Source organism: Myotis lucifugus, unplaced genomic scaffold, assembly GCF_000147115.1.
Source record: "Myotis lucifugus unplaced genomic scaffold, Myoluc2.0 scaffold_5, whole genome shotgun sequence".
Lineage (NCBI taxonomy): Eukaryota > Metazoa > Chordata > Mammalia > Chiroptera > Vespertilionidae > Myotis > Myotis lucifugus.
This window is the reverse complement of record NW_005871053.1, coordinates 19,407,351-19,430,355: the sequence shown is the minus strand read 5'-3', so window position 1 is coordinate 19,430,355 and position 23,005 is coordinate 19,407,351. Positions and strand designations below refer to the sequence as shown.

General features: G+C 39.7%; 1 protein-coding gene across 8 annotated transcripts in view; it reads right to left on the bottom strand.

Moving 5' to 3' along the window:
• The window catches only part of LOC102431517 (CD302 antigen), a 133,573-nt gene that overhangs the window by 95,392 nt on the left and 15,176 nt on the right, over positions 1–23,005 (bottom strand). For 5 of the 8 annotated variants that reach the window (XM_023745633.1, XM_023745648.1, XM_014446103.2 and 2 more), the window contains 10 exons: positions 21,567–21,731; positions 11,761–11,871; positions 10,521–10,661; positions 7,832–8,038; positions 6,596–6,753; positions 4,824–4,934; positions 4,185–4,273; positions 3,869–4,038; positions 1,680–1,879; positions 282–424 (listed from right to left, as the gene is read on the bottom strand). In XM_023745633.1, coding sequence (XP_023601401.1) covers positions 282–424; positions 1,680–1,879; positions 3,869–4,038; positions 4,185–4,273; positions 4,824–4,934; positions 6,596–6,753; positions 7,832–8,038; positions 10,521–10,661; positions 11,761–11,871; positions 21,567–21,731 — 1,495 coding nt within the window. The remainder of the gene's footprint in view (positions 1–281; positions 425–1,679; positions 1,880–3,868; positions 4,039–4,184; positions 4,274–4,823; positions 4,935–6,595; positions 6,754–7,831; positions 8,039–10,520; positions 10,662–11,760; positions 11,872–21,566; positions 21,732–23,005) is intronic. The other 3 variants (XM_014446115.2, XM_023745634.1, XM_006083233.3) reach the window with 1 other exon arrangement.

The window sequence follows — 23,005 nt, the reverse complement described above, 5'->3', positions numbered from 1 at the left end:
CACTTTCTCCGTCCTCTGAATTCCCAGGGCCCCTCCTTACCTATACACTAGATTTTCCACTATAATTCTCTTGTCCCCACGGTTAGACTTGATTATTCTGTGCAAAAGGTGGGGCCTCTGTCTCCCTCATCTTTGAGTCCCTCATAGCATCTTAAACACAAAAATACTTGATTCAATGACTGCTAAGCACTGAATGACCCTTTTAGATAATAAAAAACATGTTAATTCTGAATATCTAGAGGACATCCAATTTAGCATAGAAAATCTTCTAAAATAATTACCTGAATTGGTCCATTAAGTAGTGAAGAAATTCCTTTATTTCATCCACATGATGGAAGCTAGGAAGGTGTCCTCCAAGTGCTTGGCAGAATCTTTCAGCTTCTTCCCAGTTCCTCTTTCTTACAATTCTTTCTATATGAAACAGCTTAACAAAATAGAATGTATCATCATAAAATACCGATTATTTTAAAATCAATTAAAGTCAAATGTATGGGCCCCTGAAATGGATTCATATAGATGTAATGAAGATGTACGTAAATGCCCATCTACTGTGTCTCTAAAGGACAGCACAGGTGCCAGACACTGTGTCCAAGCGATGACCTTCCTCAGCCAGGCTGGGGAGCTGTTCCAATAATTTACCAGGTCCTCCTGCCTTCCTAGGACCTGGCCAGACCAGTTGAACCAGCAGAAAAGGCTGTAAAGGACACATATGAATGTATGTGCTAACAATATAATTCTGACCATAATTACACTGAGAGCTGCACAGGAAGTACAGAACTATTTTCTGATGAAGAAGAATCAAAGGGCACCCTGCACTGCTGTGGGAACACTGACCGTTTCCTTGGTTTGTGATGACTAATGCTACGTCAAAAGAACCATAGTTACTGCAAAAGAAGAAGAGGAGGAGCAGAGGACACAATGGTAGATTGAATTAGTGGTCCTGACTCCTCAGTTCCCTGTGATATAATTATATATTATTGCATGACCTCCAGGTGGGTGAAGTATACTTCTCTGTACACTCACTTGGGGCTCTACCAGGTGACTTGCTGTGATCAATGGGATATTAGTGGAGGTAAAGTGAGCAGAAGCCTGAAATGTGCTTACATGGTTCGACTTGACTCTCAGGTTCCAGTGATTGCCTGTGAGCAGAACAAGCTCCTGATAGCTGCTGCCCGCTCAGCCTGAGACCCAAACTGAAGCACAGCAGATCCCAATGCATAGCCTGGAGGCCAGCATGGCTGACCCACAGCTGAAAGCAGAGCTGACCATTCAAGCCCAAACTCTATCAGTCAACATGAGACTAAGTGTCTATTGTCACAGGCTCTGAGTTTTGGGGTGGTATGTAATCATTTCTTTGTGGAAACAGTTAACTGATACAGAACCCATTTTTTTTACATTGTAAGATGTGACAGAACTCTTCTTCTGATAACAAGAATTAGAGGGACATGAGAAACATAAGCAAATTTTCAGCATGGCATGAAGCTCACCCAGCTTCTCGGAACAAAAGAACCCCAGGGAAGAATCAGTTCTGACTCTGGCCTGCTCTTTGGTCAGGACATGAGTTAACGTGGGAAGAGCTGTCTGATGCCAGAGATTCATTGATGCCCTCCAACAAGGACGTGGACTTGGATTGTAGATGAATAACTTCACTGAGGGACTGAGTGAGAATGTTACATTACCTTATAACAAGAAAGACTTGGGGGGAAATTCTGCCAGCCTTCGGGACAGGGGTCTTCAGGCTTGGGGGCTGCTTCTTCAGGCTCAGCAGGCGCACTGCTTTTCTTGCAGATTGAAAGTGCTCTGAAGCTTTTGCAGTCTTTTACCTCCCACTTCCCAACGGACTTTCCAGTGGTCATAGCCACGCACCCGCCTGGGGAAGCTGGGGTTGAATGGGAAAGTTTAATTAAAAATCACATTTTAAAATTAAAGTCCAAACATTTCCCAGTGTCCTTACTCTTATTTGAGCCAAGGTGGGGAGAGAGAATAGGAAAGAAATGTGGCATTCATAATAATGATGATGATGATGTGATAATGACAATAGTAATATAGAGAAGTGTTTGCTAATGCCAAGTACTACTCTAAGAGGATTAAATGAATTAAATCCTCATTAAAAAACAACAACCCATAGAGTGGATTCTGTTGTCATACTGAGGTAGAGTGAGGATGAGTGACCTGTCCAAGGTCTCACGTTAGTAAGCGATTGACCCAGGACTGGAATCCAGTCCTGTGTGCAGAGCTGTGCCCTAAACCATTATGCTGCTCAGTATAACCTAAGTGTATATTAGCTTTGAACCACTTTAAACAATGTAGTAAACCTCAAAACAAAACCCTTAAAGATTCACATGCAGAAAAGGGCAGGTACAATAAAGGTAGAGGAGGTATATGTGCGGTTACTATTTATTTTATAGTAGCTTGCATTTTATTCATTCATACAACATTAAAAGGTAGTTTATATTATTACATCCATTTTCCAGATAAGAATAAGTGACTTGCCCACAATCATAGTTGGTGAGTGGTGGAGTCAGAACTCAAACCCAGGTTTGTCTGGCCAAGTGCCATGCTCCCTTGTCCATTATACCACACTGCCCGAAGCGGGCACAAAAGAGCACGCACTGGAAGTAATGGGGGCAACTCCCACTGAACAGAGAAGCCTATGGTCTCACATCTCACACGTACACACGGACAGTAAGAGGCACAAGGACCCGGGAAAAACAATGCTGTGTTACCCAGGATGAAAGTGCTATTTTTCTCTGGTTCTGCCTCCTTGCTTGCCCATGATAAACCAAGCTGGCTGAAGCTGGGAGTAATCACGGTAAAGAAAAGCTTAATGTCAGGCCTTCTGGCTAGAGGACTGAGAGAATAGACACTGTAGTTACTTCTTTTTTACCGCAGCGTAGTATTCCATTGTGTAGATGTACCACAGTTTTTTAATCCACTTATCTGCTGATGGGCACTTAGGCTGTTTCCAAATCTTAGCTATGGTAAATTGTGCTGCTATGAACATAGGGGTGCATATATCCTTTCTGATTGGTATTTCTAGTTTCTTGGGATATATTCCTAGAAGTGGGATTACTGGGTCAAATATAAGTTCCATTTTTAGTTTTTTGAGGAAATTCCATACTGTTCTCCACAGTGGCTCACTCATTTGTGGAATATAATGAACAAAATAAACTGATGAACAAAAACAGATCCAGAGAAGCATCAATCAGACCGTCAAACCTCAGAGGGAAGGTAGGGGAGGGTGGGGGTAGGGGGAGAGATCAATCAAAAGACTTGTATATATGGATATGAGCCTAACCAATGGACACAGACACCAGGGGGGTGAGGGCATGAGTGGGGGGGGTGTGCAAAAAAGGGATAAGGACACATATCAATCAATAAAGAAAAAAAGAAAAAAGAACAAATAATTTAATAAAAGAATAAATAATACTTATAATATATTGCCTCCTTAATTCTCATCCATTGTGGATAACAGAAGCAAACACATTCAATTTTGGAGTAAGAAGTTAAGAGATGAAAATATAAAGTGCTTCACAATGAAGCTTCTAGATTTGGCTTGAGACTTACATGAAAAGATAAAATAAAATAAAAATACTGACACTGAGGGTTCTAGCCTTATGCCATTAGAGGGTGGTTTCTGAGAACTGAGTTTTCTAGACTCTTTTATTGGCTTATTATTTCCAAGGACTTAATAAGGAAGACATAGTCACTGCTTCTATTTATGGTCCCATAGATAGATTCTAGCCTTAAAGATCATAATCTCCCTCACATTTCAAAGGTAAGCAAAGAACATATAGAACATATTTGGGAGATATGCTGCATTTCACAAGTCACTATATTCTATTACTTTAAAGGTGAAGACACTCACCTGGCTCAAGAAAATTCCAGTTGGAAAAGGTTACAGATCGCTTCACTCCACCAACACTTGCCCAGCTATACTCTCCACTTGAATCTACATCTCTCAGGCCAGTCCAGAAGTATTTTTCTGGCGATTTAGTATACTTCTTAATCATATCATTCAGGAATTCTTGCTCAAATCTACAAAACAAGAGTAAAATTAGCAGGTGTTTTTACAATGATTGAATTACTATATAAAATTGAAGATGTACCCTTTTCTGGAAGGTAGTTTAGCAAAGGAACCCAGAGATAAAAGTTCACTAGTACATGTTTACTAGTGGTCGTACCTGTTAGCTATAGTCAGATTGCAGTTGGTTCCAAAAGGGACCTCATCCTTGTAAATCCTGTAACAGGTTTCTCCATGTCTCTTCCAGCCCTAAATCAGAGAAGAAATACCATCAGTCACACTGTCTTCCAGACTTGATGATGTCTCCCTCTGACAAACAAGGTTTTGCTAACATCTCACAACTATGGAAACTAAGGACATAGGAACCTACTTCATACACATGAGGAGGGTGGGTAGAATTTCAGATAACCCCCACAAGACTGTGAGCCTGTGTCACCTGAAGGCGTATCTTAGTTTTCTCTACCCTTAGTGCCTACCTCATCATAAGAATATAACGTTGTTGGTTGACTTGTCTTTGAACAGGAAGAACATAAGTAAGGGAAATAAAGATATCAGCATTGAGGATAGTAACTATATACATTTTATAGAAATTCACGAATAGGTAACTCTTTTTCCTAGAACTTTTTTTTCTTCTGTAAGAATACTGATTTGCTTTGCGCTCTGCCTTGCTCTAATGTAAATGAACAGAAGCTAGTTATTCTTCTACTTCCCATGTCTGACTTGCTGAAGTCTCAATTACCATCCCTTACCAAGAAGGTGTAATACTGCTTAGAAAAATGTATGCAGGAGTTTTACATACCTCATCTGGAGGACACATCTTATCAGTTCTTGCATCACTCATTTTTTCTCCCTTTTTCTTACATACATATTTAAGTTTCTCTTCACATGACTGGACTTTCCACTGACCTAGCTTTTAAAAAATAGAAAAAAATGTTCCCATAAGAGATATTATTTGCCATATATTTAGACTTGAACTCTAACTTAGCTTAAGTCACGATAGCTTCTTCTCATGAAACTATGGAGGGCAGGGGAAGGGGGTTTTGAAAGAGAGGGATAGGGCAAGAATGAATATAAATGAATGATGACATCTGAGAACATACTCCTAGAAAATGCTACCCAACCAGCCTGCATTATTTCAGAATCACCTCAAGGTCACAAGGGAGATGAGTTTCAATTTTCTTATACAAGCAAAAATAAAACCATCAAAGGATAGAAGTTGGAGAGAGATGTGTTTCTAGTCTCCTTCCATAGGACATGGCCAAAGTGAGTCCACAGGCCAAAACTTTTGGGCATGTCAACTAACCTTCCTGTCTGTTTCCTCATATGTAAAATGACGATGGTTAGAATAGCTTCTCTCCAAGAATTCTAGGATTAAAAGTTTCTCCCAACTCTACTTCAGCTTCAACTTCAAAGTTCTCTCTTTCAAATATTCTACTTAATATTTATTTTGCTTATTTGACTAACCCATCCTGCTTCTTCAAATTAAATTTTAATTAGTCAATTGTGATAAGGTTTCTGAGAACAGTTTTCTAGTTGGACATTGGAATGCTGCCTAGGTATGCTATCAGTTCACTCTTGCCTATGGGGAGTCATTTCTACCTTTGACACTCTTCTAAAGACATCTTAGATATCCTTTTAAATAGGACAGCAAATGTGACAACCTTCTAAGTTAATCTTTGGCAACTTTCTAAATACATCTTTACGCTTGAAACACTTCTAAATACACATACCACTGATTGTTTCCACTAGAATCTCTCTAGAAAGTCGGGAGATACAATCAGCTTCTTAAATAATTAGCAGTCTACAGGAAAGTGATACAAATAAAATATAGAGGTATACATGTTCTTTCTGTCAAGATACAGCATGTTTAATAAATGTTTAAGCATTCTACAGGAGCAAAATGCTCTCTGAATAAGTTAGACTTAAATTTTGATAAAATTATTTTGTTATTTCTTTAAAAAAATTTAAATGTCTTGATTGTAGAGAGAGGTAGGTAGGTAGATGGGAGAGAGAAAGTGAGAGAGAGAGAGAGAGAGAGAGAGAGAGAGAGAGAGAGAAGAAACATTGATTGGTTGCCTCCTGTATCTGCCCCTACCGACTGTTGAACCTGCAATCTGGGTATGTGCCCTGACCAAAAATCAAATCCACCACCTTTCAGTGTACAAGACGACACTCCAACCAACTGAGCCACACTGCCCAGGGCTTTTTTACTTCTTAAAGTAGGATTCATATGAAATTTAATCTGAATGTGAATTCAGAAGATGAGATTTTTCAACTGTCTACATGTTAAATACCACACCGATGGTCCTTAGAGAAAGCATCTTATTAGAACCAACCTGGCACTAGAGTCTGAGTTCTAAAGGGATCCTCTTGATCTGTTTCAGACCAGAGCAGATACTCTCAGACAGAAAGTGAATTGCTTACTTAGTCATTGTTTTATTTACTTTTTCAATAGCTACCAGAAAGACACTCTCCAAGGTTCTTACCTTTTATCTTATTTTCTAGCTTAAACACAAATATCACCACCAAATATTATTATTATCATATAAATAAACCCAGGAGGTTTCCTACCTTTCCTAAGTAGGACACACAGTTGGGAGTCTTATTGTAGGGAACACTTGGTTCATTTTCATCCCAATATGTTAGAGTAACTTCAGTACCATCTGACCACTGAAATAAAGCTGGTGTATTTATGTTCTTAAGACCTGTCCATGTTTCTTCTTTGGCATCTAAAAGAAAAATGTTTTACTTGTTTGGTTTTACTCAATTACATACCTCAGTGTGTACATTGCTACTGATTTTTACATTCTGATGTGGAGTTTTAAGAACCTTGATGGTATTATTTTTTCATTTAAAGATTAATTCAAAAGATGGCATTCTAATTTATTTTTAAGTATAGCTGGTATACAATCTTATATAGTTTCAGGTGTACAATGGAGTGATTTGACATTTTCATACCTTATATTGTGATCACCCCACTAATTCTAATAAATCACCTGTCACCATGCAAATTTATCACAGTATCACTGACTATACTCCCCTTCCCCTTTTCACCCACTGCCCTCACCCCCTCCCTCTGATAACCATCCCTTTGGTATTCTTAATTGACCTGTTAAAATGTTGATAAGTTAGGCAGGCTGAGTGATTCGGGCTTTTCAGCTCACTCATCAGGTAGAGCACACAGGTGGAACAGCTGTACTATGACCTGTAGGCTGGCTGTTCCTAATATCTGGGTTAGATAATTCTTGCTTTATGGGGAATAATAAAATTATATAGATATACTCATAGATATTCCAATTAGAATAAGAATATTGTCCATCACCACCCCGGTAAAACAATTGACTCCATGCTTACAACATATTAGTGAATCCTAGGAAGTTATAATACTGGCAGTGTAGTATATTTTTGTTCTTCAGTCTTTAGCTTCGAAGAATTACAAAAATGAAATAATCATCACTCAAGTGTTTGGAGAACTTAAATAGAATTTAGCTTACGAGAAGAGAAACATTATCCAATCAACCAGCTGCCAATGTGGCTATTTAATCTTGTAAATGAATTAAAATTAAATGAAAGTAGAAATTCAGTCAGTTGTCCTCGCTGCATCTCAAAAGCCACAAGTGGTTGGTGGCTACCATACCGGACAGCATGGATTATAGAAAGAACGATTTCATCGTCACAGAAAATTCTATTGGACAGTGCTGAGCTAGAAGGATCTAATTGTAAGCTTTCCATTCTGGATAAGAGTCTGAAAATAGGAATACTTCAAAATGTTTTAAACCTCTCAAGTAGGATCTTTTAAAAACTTACCCCCATTATGGAGTTTTGTCACTACCAATTCCACATCTGCTAAAGAATGAATGCTGATAAGGTCACTGCTGAAGTCTTTGCATTTCGCGTGTGCCGAATCCCAGGAATCACTTTGATTCACCAGCAGATAGCAAAATCCATTATGTGGCAGCCAGTCTGCATCACAGCGGGTATCTGAATATGGCCAAATATCTGGGAGAAAAGCAGCTATTTACATTCCAGTAAAGACACATCTATTTTGAATCAATAACACTACAAATTCTTCTTTCTTGAATCTTGAGGCTTCTGGAAAACCGGGGAATGTGATGTCAGATAGTACAGTGACATGAATTTGTGTGCCCAATGCCTACAGAGCATCAACAGAGTGATTGTAGGGATTCAGATAATGATGGGCCTTGTGCGATGCAAATATATTACGTGGCTGGGCTCAGACTATTTCAGGAGGGATTGCCGTTAGGCCTCGTAGGCAGAAGAAAGGTGTGGGGTCAGCCAGTGGCCCACAGATCTCTTCCTTGGCATGGGATTTGTTCGGTTCCCCTCCAGTCTTGGTGGTGAGAGATGGTGAGGTCAAGTCTCCTTTTCATGTATAGTCAGCTTAGCAGGGGCTGCATTAATATTCACTGTTCAAACTAATCCTCCTTTGTTCAAAAGGATGGGCAAGGACTTAAGGAACAGAGTCAGAAATTCATACACTGCACACCAAGGAAGGGCATCAATGGGGCGGAGGTGGGGGGGTGGGGCAGAATGGGTGGCAGAGGGCATCTTTGGACTCTTCTCTCCTCCCCTCTGCTCGACTTCTAGCCCTCATGGAATTAGCAATTTTTCTTTTTGACCATGAGGAAACTCACCCAAATGATGGTAAAAAAGATTAGAGAAAAAGAATGGGGCAGAAAACCAAAAGAATACTCTACTCTTCTCAGCAGAACTAGAAAGTAGCTTGGTTCCTCAGACTTCACTGGTCAGGAATTGTTTGGAATGTTTGTTATACAAAACACAGCATTTAAAAAATATCAACAGTTTGTTTTTCATTAAAGGATAAAATTCAGGTTCAGCTAGCTTTTCTCACTTGCAAGATAACAATTAATTGTAAGGTTCTGAAACAGCACTCATTAATATTATATTTTATAATTATGATAAAGAAACAGAGAGAAAAAAAATCACCCATAATTGAACAATCATTTTCCTATTCCAGTCTTTGTCTCTATGAATTCATATTGTTATAAGATTAAAATGATAAGTAGGCATATCATTTTGTTCTGCTCTTTTTATTTTCCTGCTGGCAGAGTTATTTCAATAAATGCATATTTTTCAATCATGTGGAAACATGATTTAGTTAATAATTACTACTTAAGAGAGTTATTTGATCTATCATTAGCCCCCCTGGTTTATTTTAATTTGTGCTGTCTTTTCTATTATGCCTTTTGTTATATAAACTAAATTTGGTATGAATCAACTTGGAAGGTAAATGTTCATTTTTCCCTATCATTTTATTTTATTTTATTTTTTAAATATATATTTTATTGATTTTTTACAGAGAAGAAGGGAGAGGGATAGAGAGTTAGAAACATCGATGAGAGATATAGATCAGCTGCCTCCTGCACGCCCCCTACTGGGGATGTGCCTGCAACCAAGGTACATGCCCTTGACCGGAATCGAACCTGGGACCCTTCAGTCCGCAGGCCGACGCTCTATCCACTGAGCCAAACCGGTTCGGCAATTTTTCCTACCATTTTAAAACACGCCTCTATATTATTGATTCTATGTACTTATTTTTTAATCTTAAAAAGATAGCTTTATGCACCTATGTGGATATGAAAATCGATGCTTTATTCCCTTCCCCCAACATCCCTCAAAGCACAACATTTAAAAATCTCCCATTTTCCTCCCAGTTTTGAGTATTAGTTTTTCTTATTCAGGATTTAATCAAATGCCAGGGAGACGGTGGGCACTGTGCAAGATAGTAAGGGCGCTCCTCTTCTCCATTCTGCCAAAGACTCCTCAAACTTCTCTGCTCCTCAAAAAATTCAGCTGTTTGTGCCTCTCTTACCCCCAAATTCCCTAAAAACACCCTCCTTGTACACATTTTGTCCTTTCACACCTCTCCGCATCTACCCCATTTATCAACACAAAGACCTAAAGAACCAGCCTGGCGAAGGACAGACAGAGGAGGGGTGGGCATTGTGGGGCGGGAGGCGGGAAAGCCCGGGAGTGTTCTGTGTCATCCATTTTCGACTTCCCACAGAGGCAGGTAATAATAGGTAAAGCCTGAGTGTGCAGCAGCAGCACCAGGACGCTCACAGAACACAGACTGCTGGGTCCCACCCTAAGAGTTTCTGTTCCAGGAAATCTGAGGTAGGTCCCGAGAATCTGCATTTGTAACAAGTACAGGCGATGCTGATACTCTCTGTCTGGGGGCCACTCTTTGGGAACCTTGCTCCAAAGAAAAAAGAGCCACCTGTGAACAGAAATGTCCTTCTTATCTAGAATACCCCTGTCTTCTCATGGGGAGATACTGAATCAAAGCTTTATTCATATACAGTTGATAATATCTAACCACAGGATCAAAGTCAATACCTTCAGCATTGGCAGTACCAGATAAAAGAACGGCAGAAATGGGTGTCCGGAATGTATTTACGTGACTTCAAAAAACTGTAATTTTAAGAGCTATTTGTTTAAGCGGGAAAGATACCTGTTATCTCCACTGTGCTGTTCAATGATTTCTTGCAAACGTAAGGCAGCTGAGCTTCACAGGAAAACCTCTGCCACAGACCGGACACGGCATCCATGCTCGCACAGCTTGACCCACCTATCACAGTTGCACTGAAGGTATCTGAAATGATAACATTTCCAAACAGTTAAAAGGAGAAGAATGGAGCCAGGGTGATGGTAAGAAAAAGTAATTTGTATTTTTAATTTTCTGCTTTTAAGGAAACTCAGAAAATAGTTAAAACCGTCTATTAAGTTGGAATGTATAATCCTCAATGGACAATCTTGTTCTTAATATGTCTTTCTCCTAAAAAATAGAATACAGGGGGAAATACTCTGATATACTGTAGTTAATTTACAAACCAAAACCAAAAACCAAAAACCAAACCTCTGTCCCCAACTAACTTTGATGTCATATCCTGTGGTCAGTAAGTAGCTCTTAATCTGCTACTCTCTACAATAAATATACTAATTTATGATTCTGTAATGCCTTTAAGACCTTGAAATAATAATAATGAAATTTCATTCAAGTAAAATGACCTATTGGTATTATATTGTAATTAATTCATTTTTCTTATGTATGCAGAATACTTTTGTGCTGAAATTAAGTGTTAGCTGTTAGGTTTTACATTTGCCAGGAGCCTAAGCTTTTATTTCTTAAAAAGATACCTAAACCTTCTTTTGGGGGAAATACCTTTTGGCTAACTAGGGTTTTATTTACAATAAACTTTTAAGGTATTTATTTGTGTAATAAAATACAACCATTATGTTGTCAGTAATTGGGTGCTACAAAGGGAGATCCCAAGAGTTTTAAAATGAGGGAATATTTCCATGTTAGAGTGAAGCTGCAGATGAAATACATGTGGGTCAGTCATAGACATGCCAAGTCCGCTAAGGGACACAGAAAGGCTCCTGGGCCATGAAATGGGGCTCATTCTGCTCTTACTTAAAGATAGAGGGTTGTTCTAAAGGTTAGAGACAGATGTTTAGCTGCCCATGGTGTGGTTCAACTTGACTGTTATGGTATCCACTTGACTACCGTATAATGGCATAATGGCTATAATGACTAAGCTTAAAAGGGCTCAGGAAAAAAATTTCTTCTGAGAGGTAATCATAAGAATTGTCAAGATTTGAAATTTTTATAAGACCTCAGTGAGTGGGAAACTCTTTTTTTTCTTTTGAGGCTTTGGCTCCATGTAAAAGGTAGAGGAGAGAGTAGTTACCTGGGTCCCAGTTGAGAAAGTTTAATGGTTTGTGGTCTGACCATTCCCAGCCTCTAGAAGAGTACAGCTGATTTAAGCCAATCCAGAAGATGCTTGCAATGCCTTCTTTTTCTGTAACAATTACATAATTTTAACAAGTGACAAAATTACCCAATTTATTATCTAAGTCAGACTATCTAGGAGGGTATCTATCCCACAAAGCAAGAGATGCTGACAGACAACACTTCAGACTACTGAGAAACCCAAAGGCTGATCAGTTAATCCAATTCTGCTTTCCCGTTAGTGTGTGCGATTCCCTTTCTTCTAAGGTAAGAACAGACTGTTCCCAGAACAGCTGTTTCACTACTTTATACCCTCTTGTCAGAAAGCAGTTATATAGTCAGGGATATAAAGTAAAACATAGGAAATATAGCCAATAATTTTGTAATAACTATGTAAGGTGTCAGATGACTACTAGACTTATCGGGGTGATCACTTTGTAATACTAATCACTGTGCTGTACAACTGACGCTAATATAATATTGTATGTCAACTGTAATTGAAAAATAAATTTAAAAAGAAAGAACTTATATATAAAAAGTAGTTTGCATTGCAGATCTAGATCTTGATTGTATTCCATTAACCACTGGTTCTCAACCTTCTGGCCCTTTAAATACAGTTCCTCATGTTGTGACCTCCAACCATAAAATTATTTTCATTGCTACTTCATAACTGTAATTTTGCTACTGTTATGAATCGTAATATAAACAAATATTTGGTAATACGCAGTTACAATCGGCCCGAGTTTACACGTTTCCCGCACTCCACCGCAAACCTATATGAACCGAGTTAAAGAAGGCTCCCGCGGAGTACGCGCAATTCACGCGAGCCGACTTAACTCGTTTCCCCCACTCCAAGTGTTAAATACAGTTCCTCATGTTGTGACCCAACCATAAAATTATTTTCATTGCTACTTCATAACTGTAATTTTTGCTACTGTTATGAATCGTAATGTAAATATCTGATATGCAGGATGGTCTTAGGCGACCCCTGTGAAAGGGTCGTTCGACCCCCAAAGGGGCCGTGACCCAGAGGTTGAGAACCGCTGCTAAGCATATATCCTTTGCCAGATAAAAAAGCTACAAAAACCAAAATGAGAGTCCTGCCCTCATGAGGATCTAAATCTAGTAGAAACAGATGTGGATCCCCAAATGGTAAAGTGCTACCAGCATTGCTTCAGAAATATGTACAGGAGCTGTTTCGTAGGCAATGTAATATACATCTGTAGAGTCCAAAGGAGATATTTAAACTGGAGATACAGAAGAGAGAGAGACACACACACACGTACGCCACTGTGGAGAGGTATCATTTTAATTTATTATTTGACAACAAGATGCCATCAGCAAAAAAGAGAAAGACAAAGAAGCAGAAATGATTTAAGTAGTGAGGCTGATTGCAGAAAAGCCACACAATATGCATATGCCCATAAGCAATGGGTCCAATCTTGCATGTATGGTCCATGTGTACTGGAAAAACATGTAAAGAATTGTGAATTATTGTAAGGAATTTCACACCACTGGGAAGGAAGTCAACAGAATTACTTAGGAACTGGTAAGACTTCATCAACATCATGAAGGAATAATCTGAAGATACTCAGGGCCAGGTAGAAGAGACAAAGCAAATGATGAAATGGTCTACAGAAGACAAGGATGATGTTGACAAACAGGAAGAGCTCACAGGTTGGAATATCTGTAAATTTGTTAAAATAGTCTCAGTAGTAAAACAATTAAAAACAGTTTCTTAATTCCTCACAGGGAATTATATATGATATGCTATTGTATTATATGTAATCATCTATATACATACACATATAAAATATAGTTATATTTTTATATAATTTATTTGTACACTAAATTACATATACATAAATGGTTCTTAAAGTATGGATGTTTTCTACTTGCAGATCACACAGAAAGATCGGATATATATAATTTTGTTCATTATATATATATCCGATATATCTGTGTGATTTGCAAGTAGAAACCGTATGCATTCTTTACTTTTTAGTAGATGTCTATCCATGTGATTTGTACAGAGAAAATTATAATCACATATACATCTGAGTGATTTGCATATATAGAACCATGTCCATACATTAAGGGATTTTTTAAAAGTGGGTAATTTTAATCATACACAATTTTTGTCTTATTGCCTCCCTAAAACAGGTAATTCAACTGGAACTGACACCAGGGAATGGGTGCGCTCCCCTGGGTAGAGCAGAAATAGCAACAGCAAACACAAAAGAAGCCACAAGCAGTAACACAAACACCAGTGTTCAAGGGATGGACAGGGGTCTGGAAAGAGGGTGGTAGGGCCAAGGCCCAATGATCACTCCACCAAAAAGGAAGTGTGAGGATAAAAGTGAATTAGAAAGATACACTGTGCTTTCCAGGGGCTTGGCTGTGAAAGAAAGAGATGGGCCTGCAGGAACTAAGAAATATATATATCTACACTAATAAAAGAGAAACATGGTAATTAGCGTACGACCGCTACCCTTCCCATTGGCTAATCAGCATATCCTTATGCAAATTAACTGTCAGCCAAGATGGCGGCTGGCAGCCATGCACTGAAGCGAGCAGGGAGGCTCCCTTGCTCCAGTGACTGCAGACTCTAATGTTCCCCGACTGCCGCTGCCGGCCTCTCAGCTGCAACTCTAAGCAACTATGTACTATGTTGCAAATAAGAAGCTAAACAAAACCCCAGCAAGCAGCCGGACTGAAAGCCAGCCGGACTGCAACATTGTATCGATGTTTTCAGCAGCGAGGCCTCAGAGCTAAAGCTGGCCCAGAATAAACTAAAAAAAAAAAAAGAAAAGAAAAGAAAACAAGGAGCGGTTGGAAGCTTTAGTCACTCGCCAGCCGGAAAACAGCCCTCAGCCCCTCACCCAGACTGGCCAGGCACCCCAGTGGGGACCCCCACCCTGATCCAGGACACCCTTCAGGGCAAACCAGCCAGCCCCTACCCATGCACCAGGCCTCTATTCTATATAGTAAAAGGGTAATATGCCTCCCGGCACTGGGATCAGCATGACAGGGGGCAGCGCCCAAACCCCCTGATCGCCCTGCGGCTCTGTGTGTGACAGGGGGTAGCGCCCAAACCCCCTGATTGCCCTGCGGCTCTGTGGGTGACAGGGGGGAGCTCCCCAACCCCCTGATCGCCCTGCAGCTCTGTGTGTGATAGGGGAAGGCGCCCCAACCCCCTGATCAGCCCTGCTCTGTGCCTGATAGGGGGGAGCTCCCCAATCCCCTGATTGCCCTTCGGCTCTGTGTTTGACAGGGTGCAGCGCATCAACCCCCTGATCGGCCCTGCTCTGTGTGTGACAGGGTAGAGCCATAACCTCTCCATCGGCCCTGCCCTGAGTGTGACAGTGGTGGCGCCCCAACCCCCTGATCGGCCCTGCTCTGTGGGTGATAGAGGGTGGTGCCCCAACCCCCCTCCACGGGCTTTGCTCTGTGTGTGACAGGGTAGAGCCATAACCTCCCCATTGGCCCTGCCCTGAGTGTGACAGGGTGCAGTGCCCCAACTCCCCTATCGGCCCTACTCTGTGAGTGACAGGGGGGAGCTCCTCAACCCCCTGATCGGCCCTGCTCTGTGCATGACAGGGGGGAGCTCCTCAACCCCCTGATGGGCCCTGCTCTGTGAGTGACAGGGGGGAGCTCCCCAACCCCCTGATTGGCCCTGTTCTGTGAGTGACAGGGGGCAGCACCCCAACACCCTGATCGGCCCTGCTCTGTGAGTGACAGGGGGCAGCGCCCCAACCCCCTGATTGGCCCTGTTCTGTGAGTGACAGGGGGCAGCGCCCCAACCCCCTGATCAGCCCTGCTCTGTGCGTGACAGGGGGTGGCACCGCAACCTCCCCATCAACCCTGCCTTGAGTGTGACAGGTGGCGGTTCCCCAACCCCCCAATTGGCCCTAGCCTGAGCGTGACTGAGGGTGGCATCGCAACCTCCCGATCCGCCCTGCTCTGTGCATGATGGGGCGGCGCCCCAACTCCCCAATCAGCCCTGCTCTGAGCCTGACCAGGGGCTGCACTTAGGGATTGGGCCTGCCCTCTGCCACCCGGGAGCAGGCCTAAGCCAGCAGGTCGTTATCTCCCGAGGGGTCCCAGACTGCGAGAGGGCACAGGCCGGGCTGGGGGACCCCCCTACTCCCCCCCCCCCGTGTGCACAAATTTTTGTGCACCGGGCCTCTAGTGTGTCTATATTAGTGGTAGGAGTTTAAACAAGTTAATAGCCTTTTGGAGATGAATTAGAGACAGTTGATGAAAATACAAGATATGAGAAAAAGCTGGTGTGGCCACAAAGAACCTTGTGGAAGGAGTTAACCTTGAACAAGCTCACAGCTGACAGTGCAGATACAGATACATATGTAAGTATTAGGGTGAGAAATAAGGGTTTGCCTCACCTTTCTCAAGGAAATAGCTGGTAAGGATACTCTGCTAAGGAAGGAGAAGGTGGGTATTTGAGGGAATTTTGGATTCACCCTTTTCTTTCACTTTTTAGCACAAGCAAGGGCTGCCAACGCTTGTATACAAAGACCTTGAGGATTTAATATAATGTAAATTTCTTCCTATTAGTAAAAGCAATGAATTTTCCAGCATTCCTAAAGAAGTCCTGAAAACTGTGACATATTTACGGTACTCTAACCTCGACTATACCCTGACATTCAGAATTCCTTTCATTCATTTCTAACTGGGGATACCATGGAGGGTCAATTTTTCCCATCCGTCCCAAGTTCAATGCCCTCCCTCCATGAAGTCTTTTCAGATAATCCCCCTGCAGGAAGTCTAAATAATCCTATCACTCCTTCAAAATCATTTTATTGCTTATCTGCACATGGCAAGTACACATTTATGACAGAGCAATATGACCTTTGGAAGCTGTCAGGCTCCTACTCTGCTTCATTACACTGTTCTATTTGTGATCTCTATTAAAAATTTATTCTTCACTGGAATGATAGCATTTTAAAATTGTGATTGATAGAAAATGCTAAGAACCATATGATTTCACTCATATATGGAATATAAAACTGAAAGTCATGAACACAAACAGCACTGTGGTGGTTGCCAGAAGGAAGGGGGTGGGAGAAGAAGGGGGTCCTAATATAAGGTGACAGGAGATTTGACTTTGAATGGTAGGCACAGTGCAATATACAGATCTTGTAACATAGAAAACCACACCTGAAACCTATTACATTCATGTTGACCAATGTCACCCCAATCAATTTAATAAACAAACAAAAATCAACCAAAAAAATGTGACTAAGTTAACCAACAGGAATGTTCTTTATGTGTCTTATGCCAGCTAATGTGAATGGGAAATGGATAAAACATAAAGGGCACAAACTTCTTATATGACCTGGACAATATGGAGCTGCACTTTTTCTACATAGTCCAAGCAAGAAGTTGATCAATTTGAGACACTACTTACCCCCATCTTTGCCATCAAGAAATAGACCATCGTTAGCGTAAATCTTCATGCCTAATCAATAGGCAAGCCCATCAAGGAAGATATTTCTTGACTGCCCCTGAGACCCCTGTTTAGAGCTGGCCCATATTTCTATTCCTTTCCTTATAATAAAAGACTACAGGGCCTGCTAATGGTCATGCATTTCGGATGAGCAGGATGAGAGCCTCTTTAATGCATCATAAAATCCACAGTGAGCAGGGGCCCTGACTTAGAAGTGTTCTAGTCCTGGGGCACCTTCAAGATGGCTCAAAGTGAGCCACCAAGGCTGAGGCAAATTAGGACAAATGAAAATGTGCTGTTCCTACTCCAGGGACTGTTGGAGCCTCTTATGTTGCTTTGGGGTGAATCTGTGGTTAGAAGTCCTCTGGGAAGGCCGGATCATGGAAATCTATCTCTCAAAGAAAATCTAGTGAATATAAGGAAACCACGCCCCCTCCCTCTGGCCCCTGTATCAGTAAAACAAAACTAATAAAAACAAAACTAATTAAGTGCAGGGCTGGCAGAGAGGAAAAAGAAAGCCTTTTCAGACTGTATTAGACTTATCTTCAAGGGGCCTGCTTCTACTTTTTTTCTGGCAGATTCCCTGGTCCCACCCAATTAGTAGCTAACAAACCAGAGGTTTCATTTGGAATCACATTCTCCAATATGCTCTGCATATGTACAACTCTTATTTCACAACTATATAACAAACTTTGATCACAAAATCTGTCTTATTCACTTTGGTTGGCCTCACTGCTCCTAGCCCAATGGTTACATGGTAGTTTTCAGTGAAGGGCCACTTAATAGAAACTTTAAGATATTTTCAAGACTTACTCTGAGTTTCAGATGTTAAAGTACAGCTTTCTTAGGTTTTGGGAAACCAAAAATTATAATTAGGCATATTGATATGTCTAAACAACATTTCATAGTAAAAGAGAAGCTCGAAAGGGCTGTACCTCTAAATTATTGATATACATAAGGTGTAGAAAGTATCTGGGGTAGGGGCTTCTGGGCCCTTTAACATATTATCTCATTTTTATGAGTTACTAAAGAAAAGAAATCCTGTAACATTCTTTTACAAATGCATCATTAGATTGTTTGTTAGGATGTTAGCAGTCACACTTTGACATTTCTCCCTCATTATAATCATCACTATCCAAATAATATTCAAGGAGGCTTAAACTTATTGGCACTTTTCACTCTAACAATATTTTTGTAAGGTTTCAGTGATGTTGGGAATAGAATTCTATTGTCAAATACTAGCCCATTAGGTTTATTTGATGGATTTCCATTCTAGAGGTCTAATTATTCAAGTATCAAACAACAAAAGAAAGGTTAAAATTAAAAGTAAGGAAAGAGATATTCATAAGGCTTTAGCCAAAAAGCATGACAAAAGACCAGCAGACTTTTAGTGATGAAAAGATATAAAGCTATGTAAGAGGAGTAATTAATATAATAAAAAGTAAGGGCTCTGGAGTTATATATGTTGATATTCAAATCCCAATTCTGGTATTTCTTGGCTGTCTAAGTATATTATTTCTAAGCATCAATTTCCTTATCTGTAAATTGGGACAGATACTTGTCTCTGAGGTTGTAATGATATTAAATCGTTTAATTTATCTAGAGATATTAGGGCTTTGCTCATAGTTGGCATTTATCAAATATTTATGACTTTAATAAAAGTGTGACAGGATTTATCTGAATTAGTCAATAGGTATTTAATACATAGCAATAATGCTTAGAGTTTTGTGCAGAAGGAAAAAACAACCCATGAATTCCACTCTGCCTGCAAAGAATTTAATAGTATTATAAAAGGTGAATGCAGGTACATGCCTGATACAACTTGTTTTCAAGTTAGACTATGTTCAAATTTTGGCTCTGCTAATTACTTGTGGGTGGCCTTGAACAAGTTACATTCCTCTTTGAGTCTCACATTCGTCATCCAAAAATGAACATAATAAAAATAACACCTACTTCATAGGGTTGCTATATGGGACTCAATAAGATAATGTCTGAAAAGCATTTAAAGATCTCTCTAAAAAATCATCATCATATATTATGATTTTTTTTCATTCATTGAAAAAATCATCAGGGACTCAATAACTTGATTTTCGAAAATAATGTAAAAACTTTCTGTTTACAAACTTTTAGCAAAAGAGTAAAAGATGGGCAACAATCCTACAGAATTTTGCTGAGTTTATAAAAGAAGTCTTAAATAAGTACACTACTGAGTACTCTCATAGAATTTTATTGAGTATATAAAAGAAGTCCTAAATAAGTAAAAAGGCATACCATTTTCATGGATGAGAAGACTTAAAAATGTAGTGACAGTAATGCCTTCTTAATTAATCTGTAATTCATGCAATTCAAAGTCCCAATAGGTTTTTTATTGAGAATAACAAGCTGATCCTTAGATTCATATGAAAGAATGAGAAAGAAAATAGCCAACAACATAAAATGAATACAGGAGAATTTGCACATCTAGAAAATAAGATTTACTTTGTGAGGCAGGACTAACTAAAACAGTGTGGAATAGATAGAAAGACCAATAAGTAGACCAAAAGAATAGAATGGAGAGGCTAGGAATAACCAATATATCCTAAGGTTTATATTTATTAGAGGTGGCATAACAAACCAGATGGAAAAAATGTAAAATAAATAGTGCTTGGTAAACCTGACTATCCATCTGGAGAAAGATAATAAGATTCCAAGCTTTACAAACTACATTACAGATGGATTAAGGATGTAAATGTGAAAAGCAAAATAATAAACTTCTTAAAAAAACACGAGAGGATATCATTATCATTTTAGGGCTAAGGAAGGATTTGCTAAATAATATAAATAAGCATAAAACATTAAAGAAAAGATTGGTAAGTGTAACCAAATTAAAACTAACATATTTTTTTTATGATGAGGCAACTAAAATAAAGTGAAAAGGTAAAGACTAGTAAAAGAGATTTGTAATCCTATAACAAAAGATTAGTGTCCAGAATATATAAAAAACTATAGCAGATCAATATACAAACGACCAACAACTCAATAGAAAAGAAGCAAAGGACATGAACTGGCAAATTACAAGGGGAAAATCTAAATGCTCAGTAAACACAAGATGCAAAACCACATTAACTATCAGGGAAATGTAAATCAACAATGATATACCATTTCACATTCATCATATCAGCCAATTAATAAGTCTGTTAACACCAAGTGGTAGTGGAAGTGTAAACTAATACAACCACTTTGGAAAGCAATTTGGGAATTTGATTAGAGGTGAAGAGATGTGCACACCATGTGTTAGCAATTTCCACTCTAGAGAAACTCATACATGCTCAATGGGACACATACAAGGCTGTTCCTTGCAGAGGTGTTTGTAATAGCAAAAGCTGAAAACAACCTGTTTCTCAGTAGAGAATAGATGAATTGTGGTTTATTTGTACAATGTAACACTATACAGCGGCAGCTGAAAATGAATAAACTTACATATGGGTAAATAAGATAGTATTTGCATTATTGTAAAACATAGAACGATGGTATAATGAAAACATATATAGGATTTATAAATATATATAAGAGCACTCAAGGGACGGTTATTTTGAAAGGTGAGCATGGGGCTTGAATTCTGCTAACATTTTATTTTTCCAGAATAAAGGGAGGGAAAGGAGGGAGAAAGGGAATCAATCCATGTAAAGCAGTACGACAAAATGTCAGTGAATATTTATTTAGTCAGGGTGGTGGTTGCATAGGTCCCTATGTGATTATTTCCTATTCTGTCTATATGTTGTTTTAAAAATATGTTTTCATAATTAAAAACTTACTTAAAAATTATCATCACCACCCCACGAACAAGACAAAACACAATCCTATCCACTCCATGTGTCTACATCATTAAATCCACTTTAAGGTTTCTTAAAACTCTCCTTGCCCCTGAGGACTGCGCTTGTTTAACTCACACGGGAAACCACCCAGTATGACTCAGCCATCTTCTTTACCTTCCTCGAGTTCCCCAGTTTTCAATGTTCAGAGAGTTTAATGTTTACCTTTTAAAAAATACTTTCACTTAGGCTTAGGGTAGCAGTTTAATCCTGCAACCTCAACACATTTTCTGAACATTAACCTCTTTTTGGTCTCCATCGCAATGGATGGAATAGGATTACAGTCAGTACGTTTTCGCTTGTGGGTTTCAGTGTTGAAGTTTAAATCCCAAGAGAAGATAGAAAAATATAAACATAAAACAACATACCTGAATGTGAAAATAGAGGAAGACAGACAACCTCTTTATATTTCGGTAGTTTGCTCTATTGCATGTAAGTTAAACGTACCTTTAAGATAAGTTAATTCGGCATCACTGTTGATGCTCAGTAAGTCAGCTCCTTGATTCTGACATGAAACATAAGCTTCTTTCCAAGAAAGAGCTGCCTGAGTATTAAATTGGTAGCAACTTCCCATCTGCTCATTCTTTTCCCAATTACCTTCACAGCCATTTTCTGTTGATAAAAAGATACGTTAGTGATCATAAAGTAAGGATGTAATGTTTACTATTACTTAGAATGCTTATAAGTCTTGCGATTCAATTAAGCATATAAGGATATGTTAAATTGGGGATTATTGCTTGACTAGATCACAGTTTGATTCTTTGGTTACACAAGGGATTTGAAGTCATAGGACACCCAATGACTCAGGCTGATTAAAGCTTCCACTATCCTACTGACCATTATACATGTATATGTACATGTGTGTGCATATGTGTACAAACATATATGTTCATAGTATAATGTACCTATTATTTTCTTTAACAAATATTTAAAAAGTGTGTATCATTTCAGACAAAAGCCTTCAAACTATGTTCCGGACAAGACAAATAGGTCTTGATACAACTGGCTCAAAAATACACTCAGAGACTCCCATGTGCTCTCTAGAGGAGGGAACATTGGGTGTGTCCCAAGCTTCCCTTGTGGGGTTTCCAAAGGGCCTCCATAACGAGTCACATGCCACATGGCCTTTCAAGCTGGAAGGGCCCTTAGATACCATCTTGGCTAACGTCCTCCTTTCACAGGCGGGAACAAAGATCTAGAGGTGTTTGTGCAGAGCTAATCAGAGCTCCGGCCTCTCCATCTGGGCTACTGATCTTCTAACTGGCCAACACTGCTCCTTCCGCCGCTTTAGAATGGCTCACACAGTAACAGAGGCTGCTGTCTCAAGTGGTGAACACAAAACAGGTGGATTTTTAACTATACTGCCTAAAGGTTCCTTATTACCACTAGGCCCTTATAAACCCAGAAGCTCCCCGTGCAATAGCAGTGTGTTTATGACTATAAAATAAAATCTCATGGTTTAGCAGTCCTTGGGTTTGAAAAACTCAGTCTTGCTTCTTCCATAAAAATAACTCTGCGAGGCCTATGAATACATTAAAAATCCACTCTTCCCCTGCCATGCAGAGGAGGCTAAAGGCATTGAGACAGATGCCAGTCAAGGCTGCAAGTCAGAGTAGGATAAATATGTTGGGAATAAGGATCAGGAATCCTGGGATTTCCACCAGGCTCTGTACCAATGGGGTTTGACCCTGACAATCTGGGTGTTGGTTGCCCCTCACCTGAGAAATGAGGGTATGCACTGGCTACCTCCACATTCCCATTCCCATCTAAAATTTCTGATCCAGACTACTGTTATATTTACATGAAATTGGTGCCTGGTTGACCGAACTCTGCTTATCAATTAAAGCTGAAGCAAATATTGGCTTTTTACCTTGCAGTAGGTCCCA